General features: G+C 51.0%; 1 protein-coding gene and 1 pseudogene across 1 annotated transcript; both read left to right on the forward strand.

The window, feature by feature from the left end:
- The first annotated feature begins 208 nt into the window (after positions 1-208).
- LOC136541348 (tobamovirus multiplication protein 1-like) lies at positions 209-3,244 on the forward strand. The gene is made up of 10 exons (XM_066533184.1): positions 209-494; positions 785-875; positions 1,020-1,072; positions 1,183-1,275; positions 1,421-1,492; positions 1,661-1,779; positions 1,873-1,936; positions 2,500-2,553; positions 2,847-2,924; positions 3,016-3,244. Exons 1-10 carry the CDS (start codon positions 318-320, stop codon positions 3,106-3,108), a joined length of 894 nt encoding a protein of 297 aa, XP_066389281.1. The 5' UTR covers positions 209-317; the 3' UTR covers positions 3,109-3,244.
- Positions 3,245-3,606: 362 nt separating this feature from the next.
- LOC136541347 (protein SUPPRESSOR OF NPR1-1 CONSTITUTIVE 4-like) lies at positions 3,607-6,661 on the forward strand (annotated as a pseudogene).
- Positions 6,662-6,919: the final 258 nt, after the last annotated feature.

Below are 6,919 nucleotides of genomic sequence, written 5' to 3' on the forward strand. Positions count from 1 at the left end.
TACGTGTGGGCGTGTGACCACGTGGAGCCGACGTGTGCCGGCGCCAAGCGCAATCCACTGACGCAGCGCTGAAAAAAGAATCCCACCGCCCTCTCCCTCACTGTTGCCGGGCCCCAGCCGCCGCGCACGACCGAAACACACACTGACGCGTGGGCCCACCGCCTTTTCCCTTGTTGCCTCCCTCCTTTCTTCTGCGTATCTTGTTCCTCCTCTCCTCCCTCGCGGGTCGCGGCGCAGGCACACAGAAAGGAGAAAGCGCAGAGAGGGAGAGGGAGAGAGGACCAAGGGGGGAGAGAGCGAGCGAGAGCGAGGGAGAGATGAGGAGGGAGCTGGCCTCCTCCTTCGCTACTGCCGCCGCCACGGCGGGTGCTTCCTCCTCGGCTGCCGACGCGCTCCGGGGCTGGTGGGACGACGTCAACGAGTCGCCCCAGTGGCAGGACGCGGCCTTCTTCTCCCTCGCCGCCGCCTACGCCCTCGTCTCCGCCGTCGCACTGGTACGCCCTCCCTCCCTTCCTCCGCTACCCACCGCCTCCTTGCCTCCTCGGGGCTGACAGGGCAGGGCACGGCAGCGCGGGGACGGGGGGATTGCTGCTTGATCTCAGCTGCTATTCGCCGATTGGTGCCGCGCCTGCCACAAAAAACCAAATCTTTTCTGCCCTCCTGCCGCCCTGCGCCTTCTGCTTCTATGGGGGGAGCAAGAGGCACCGGGCAGCGTTCCAATTTGGACTTGGGAACTGGATTGGATCCTCACCTCTGCCCCCTCTGTCATGCCCCCCACTTGCAGATTCAGCTCATCAGGATCCAGCGCCGGGTGCCCGAGTTCGGATGGACCACGCAGAAGGTCTTCCACCTCATGAACTTCCTTGTCAATGGGGGTAATTAATCAATCATCTTTACTTCTCTATGTCTAATCAATCTGCTTCTTCATTGTCGATTTCATCCTTCCTCAAATGTCACCCTATTTCATGAATATGCTGCTAAAAATCATGCCAGCTAACCAACCGGTCTTCCTGCTGCAGTCCGTGCTCTGGTATTCGGCTTCCATGTCCATGTCTTCCTCCTCCGCACAAAAGTAAGATTGTAATTTCCTTCTTCATCTGCTCTCGAACTAACGATGTACGGTCTTGTGCCTAATAAACATAAGGTTCACTTTCCTCTGAAGATCTTCCCCTTTTGCCACAGGTATACAAGTTGGTGTTGCTAGATCTCCCCGGGTTGTTGTTTTTCTCCACCTACACCTTGCTTGTGCTCTTCTGGGCAGAAATATACCATCAGGTGTGCCACACTCACCTTTAGTTTTAAATCATCTCCATTTTTCCATTTTTATTACATCAGGAAAGGGAAGCCTTGAGTTTCGTTACATTTTACCATCAGAAATCGCAAACAAATGATACGAGCACAAATCTTGGTTGAGTTGCAGGCTAGGAGTCTCCCGACTGACAAGCTAAGGCCTGCATACATTGCCGTTAACACCATCATATATGTTGTTCAGGTCTTTTCATCTCTTACTTTCTCATCATTCAATAAAGACGTCGCTTTCTTCCTGTCCATGCAATTTCTATGTGTATATAATTTATTGGATTTCTTTTCTATTAATTGAGGATTATAAATTACCTTTTTCCAACTTTGACTCCGTACCTCTGGTTGCACATCTGGACAGTTTTGCATATGGATATACCTCGGAATAAATGATAATGCTGTGGTTGAGCTGGCCAGCAAAATATTCATTGTAGCTGTCTCCTTCATCGCGCTTCTTGGCTTTTCAGTATATGGTGGAAGGTAACCCAATGTTCAGTGTCTTTTGCTATTGTACTGATTTGCAGCCCTAGTTATGTATTGCCTAAAATAAAAGGTGCTGTTGTTTTACTTCAGGTTATTTGTCTTGCTGAGACGTTTCCCTATTGAATCTAAGGGGCGGCAAAAGAAGCTTTATGAGGTGATTGCAACCCTGCAACAACTACCTTCATTCTTCAACTGCCCATGAAAAGGCTACCGTAGAAATTATAAAACAATTTGTCGACGTAGTATGGTGTTAGGATATATCATTTGGTTGACGCTATCACTTACTATGAATTACAGTATCATATTTTACTGCTAAGTAGTGGAAATTGACATGTGTTGAACATGAAATTCATTTGCCATGTTTGCAACATCATTTTTTGGAGCTCCATAACTGTAGCTAAATCTTGTATCAATTGGTCATTTGTCTAGTGACTAACAACTAACTATGGTATGTGATATCTCTACATATATTTTTTCTTCTCAAAAGGGTGGCAAGGGCATTGCCACATATATTATTACAAGAAACTCTACATAGAATTTCCATTTGTTTGGTTTGGAAAAGGTAGTATTTTATTTACTATCTCATATGTTTCGTTAAAAAAAATCTGGTATCTTAATAACGGATCTGCCTATTTGGTTCTTCATCTAACAATATGTTCAGAACTGTAGCATTTCCATAATTTCCATTCTGATGTTGCATTTTTCGAAATGTCTCAGGTTGGGACTGTGACAGCAATTTGTGTTACCTGCTTCCTGATAAGATGTGTTGTGGTGAGTGTTTTGTTCCCACTTACTGATTTGCTGGTATTCAAGGAGGGAAGGTTGATTATTCCTTTGGTTGGCCGAAAGTAGATGTATGATGTTGACCTGTCTCGTACAAACGTGACACACACAGTAGACTGACCACACGGGATGCTGTGTGCTGTTTTGAGAACTATGACAAAACAAATGAATTTGTAGTTTGCAAATTCTCTTTAAAGAAAAGACACCCCACATGTATATGTATATAAATCGTGCAGGGTTTTTATTTCTGATAGTTGCTACTTTATGTGCACTGATGGTAGGTGGCGTTATCTGCATTCGATGCCGATGTATCTCTCGAGGTTTTGGATCATCCAATCCTAGATTTCTTCTATTATATGGTAAAAGCACTAACACTGCCTTGTGCTCAACTATTATAGCATCTTTTCATCCCCAGGATTGATGTTCTTGTGAATGTTCTCAATTGTACAGTTCGCAGAGATACTGCCTTCTGCGCTAGTTCTCTTTGTCCTTCGGAAGCTTCCTCCCAAGCGGGTATCGGCGCAATACCACCCTATTAACTAGAGAGCTTTTTTTTATTTGGTGTTACATGCTAAGAACTCCGGATAAGCTGAAACTGCTGAAAACCTACATCCGGTTGTAGTTGAATGCTTTTGCTTGTGCTGTTATGTTTATGGAAGCATCAGTGCTGTCATCATCATCATTCTATATGAGAGTTCTGCGTAGTGCTAATGAATTTGACGACTCCTTTTGTGGTTGCATCTCCAAGTTGTTATTTGGCCGGTTGTGCTACTGCTACCCGGAGCATGACATGACATCTCCAGCGGTACTATTATGTCCATATCATTATTTGAATTGCATGTGCATTCTTGACGCAGATAAGGTCAATTATTTGTTGCCTTGTTGGTCCCAGTGATGTTTATGGAGTACTTGTGTGGTAATTGTATTCCTGAGGACTGGATCTGAAACTGAATGAAGTGTGCAGTAATGCTGTTACATATTGCAAATTTGAGGGGTACTTTAGGTAGGGTATTATTATAATTTTGGTACTAATTGGATTGTTCTGGCAAATTGATCTTGCATGCTTGCTTGAGAAAAGAGAAGAGAACACTAGTGATAGTAATAGTACTAGTGATTATTGTTAGTCCTTGCTGTAGTTCAGTCTGCCAGATTGAAGCAACTAACGATAGATGCCGTGTGGGGGCATCAGACAGCTGCCAGTCAACCGGCCGGCCGGCTCCTCTGACCTGAACTGCAATGCGGAGACCGGCTCACTCTCTGCTTCCACTTGCCGTTCTTCCACATCCATTGCTTGGCAAGCAGCGACGTGCAGCAGCGACCTCCAAGCTAGGACATAGGAGTAGCAGCTCGATCCCCATGTTCCCGTCCCGTCACCGCCTGCTCACCGTCTCCGTCGTCCTCGTCTTCCTCCTCCCTGCCCCTGGCGTGCACCCTCAGGCGCCCAACCTCTGCGGGACCAAGGCCAATGGCAGGTACGCCTGCGCAGACTGCTCCACCTCTGCTGCCACCTCCAATCGCGGGCCCACCTTCGAGGCCAATCTCCTCCGTTTCCGGGACTCCCTCAAGGACATGCCCGCCAGCAACGCGAGCTTCCTGAACGCCACCTTCGCGCCCGCCGCGGGCGACGCGCCGGAGGACACGGTGTACGGCCTCGCGGACGCCGAGGCGTCGGATTGCGTCGCCTGCCTCGCCGCCGCGGCCGGCGAGCTGCCCGGGACGCTGTGCGCGAGCCGCAGGGACATGGTGCTCTGGTACCCGCAGTGCCTGGTGCGCTACGACAACGCCAGCTTCTTCGGCGTGGCGGACACGTCGAAGGCGCGCTGGTTCGACGTGCCCAACCCCAGTCCCCAGCAACTTCTCCGACCCGTCCGGACTCGCCGCGGCGCGCGAGAGGCTGAACGGCCGGGATGCTTGCGGCGGCGGCGGAGTCGCCGCGCCGGTTCGCGTTCGACGACGAGCCGGTCACCGCCAGCGCGACGCTGCACGGGCTGGCGCAGTGCACCGAGGACCTGACAGCCAAGGAGTGCCGGCGCTGCTTAGCGGGGAACGTGGTCCGGGTCGGCGTCTGCTGCGCGGACATGGACGGCGTCCGCATCAACGCGGCCAGCTGCTACCTGCGCTACGAGTTCATGGCCATCGTGCCTGGCACACAGCCGTCCATGGCGCCGCTGGTGGAACCGCCGCCTCTGGAGGCACCGTCAGGAGGTGCGGTGAGCTCCTCGAGGGCAAGGAGAAAGACAACAATCTGTGAGTACCCATCGATCAATCGAGCATCCATTGATGATGAAGCTCCTAGCTTTGCTTTATTTGCTTATCGAATTGACGAATTCAATTGTAATGTAACTTGTTGATGTCCGGCTCCGGCCTCGCACTCGCAGACATAGTAGCAGGCGCGCTGGGTTCGGCGGCGCTGCTGTGCTTCCTTGTTGCCGGAGGTTTCTGGCTATGGAAGAAGCGAAGAAGGGGATCCTCAGAGTCAGACAGGAGGAAGAGGATGGAGTCACTGCTGCAGCTGCAGCTGCAGCACCACTACCCACGACGGTACAGCTACGCGCAGGTGAAGCGGATGACCAAGTCGTTCGCCCACAAGCTGGGGCAAGGCGGCAACGGCACGGTGTACAAGGGCAGGCTCCCGGAGCCGGACGGGCGCGAGGTGGCGGTGAAGATAGGAGGCCAAGGTGGACGACGAGGAGTTCGTGAACTAGGTGGCCAGCATCAGCCGGACGTCGCACGTCAACGTGGTGACGCTGCTGGGCTTCTGCCTGGAGGGATCGGGATCCAGGTCCAAGAGGTGCCTCGTCTACGAGTACATGCCCAACGGCTCGCTGGAAAGGTACACCGTCGGTCGCGACGGAGACGGCGAACGGTGGTGTCTGCGGTGGGAGCAGCTGTTCGACGTGGCGGTGGGCATCGCGCGCGGGCTGGAGTACCTCCACCGCGGCTGCAACGCCCACATCGTGCCCTTCGACATCAAGCCCCACAACATCCTGCTGGACGGCGGCCTCCGCCCCAAGATGTCCGACTTCGGGCTGGCCAAGCTGTGCCTGCAGAAGGAGAGCACCATCGCCGGGGCCAGGGGCACCGCCGGCTACATCGCGCCGGAGGTCTTCTCCAGGCATGCGGGAGCCGCCGTCACCAGCAAGTCCGACGTGTACAGCTACGGCATGATGGTGCTGGAGATGGTTGGCGCCACCAGAGGCACGAGCAGTGGTGGTGTGTCTGGAGATGATTCCGGAACGGGAACGGCGAGCACCGCCGCCACCAGGTACTTCCCTGAGTGCTGTACCAAGATCTGGACCGGTTCTGCGCGGAGGCAGCCTGTAGACCGGATGCGGAGGCCACGGTGGAGGTGGTTAGGAAGCTGGTGATCATTGGTCTCTCTGGTGCATCCGCCTCTCGCCGCAGGATCGGCCGACGATGAGCAGGGTTGTGGAGATGCTGGAGAAGATACCCACGGCGGACCTGCAACTGCCGCCGGGGTCCTGAAGGTCTCGATGGCCTGACAGGCCCACAAGATGGCCCACTTGTAATTCATTGAGCTGGGCTCTCGCACTCGGCCCACAACACTTTTATATTGAGGATCTGATTGATTGGTTACCAAAATTTATTGTACCAAGGATTTAGCTAGCCATTGTTTTGGCTAATGATTGGTTGACTAGCAGAACTTGCCAACTTCTCATATTTGGTTTGCCAAATCTTTAGCAATTTTTTTGTCCGACTTTTAGCTTGTCAAATCTTTGGCATGGCAAATTTTGGTAGGCAACCAATCATGCCCTCAATTTCCCGCATCGGACATTACTGTCCAAATCTGCAAGTTCATGTGCAAGTGATAGTCAATGATGTTCGGTGAGTCACTAGCTTAGTTCATTTCCCCCTAAATTAACTAGGTCTATAGTACAGTAGGTTCTTGTTGTCTTGAACGTTTAGAGCCACATCTTTCTCTTTTCCAATTCTATGTCTAGAAAAATTTCAGAGTCGCTAAGTGCTTTGATTTTTAGACAATTATCTTACACAACTAATTAGTACAATTAAATACAATTAAACAACAACTTTAAGAGATAATTTATAATTTTTTCTATAGTTAAATAATGACAAAATAATATGTTTCATAAACAATAGTAAAAACCTAGACACCTGAAATCTTCTTACATGAATCCTGCCTCCAAAAGCTGGCCAGCCAGCGTGCCACATCGCGTGCTTTTCGATCGAAGCCGTTCGATCGGGCATGCGGACGGTCCAGATAGGGGCGAGCCGCGGTCTTTTTACAAAAAAAACCTCGAGCTTTAGTCGAATCAACCTGCAGTCTAGACATCCTCTCAGGTTTTTTTTAAAAAGCCCTTGAACTTTACCGAAA

This window comes from Miscanthus floridulus, chromosome 3, assembly GCF_019320115.1.
Source record: "Miscanthus floridulus cultivar M001 chromosome 3, ASM1932011v1, whole genome shotgun sequence".
In the NCBI taxonomy this organism is placed as follows: Eukaryota; Viridiplantae; Streptophyta; class Magnoliopsida; order Poales; family Poaceae; genus Miscanthus; species Miscanthus floridulus.

Bases quoted from the DNA above. Each gene is read 5' to 3' on its own strand.
- LOC136541348 (XM_066533184.1), top strand. From the start codon at position 318: ATGAGGAGGGAGCTGGCCTCCTCCTTCGCTACTGCCGCCGCCACGGCG. The intron at 1,780-1,872 runs GTAACCCAATGT...GTTTTACTTCAG, and splicing joins TTTTCAGTATATGGTGGAAG to GTTATTTGTCTTGCTGAGAC. The intron at 2,925-3,015 runs GTAAAAGCACTA...TCAATTGTACAG, and splicing joins TAGATTTCTTCTATTATATG to TTCGCAGAGATACTGCCTTC.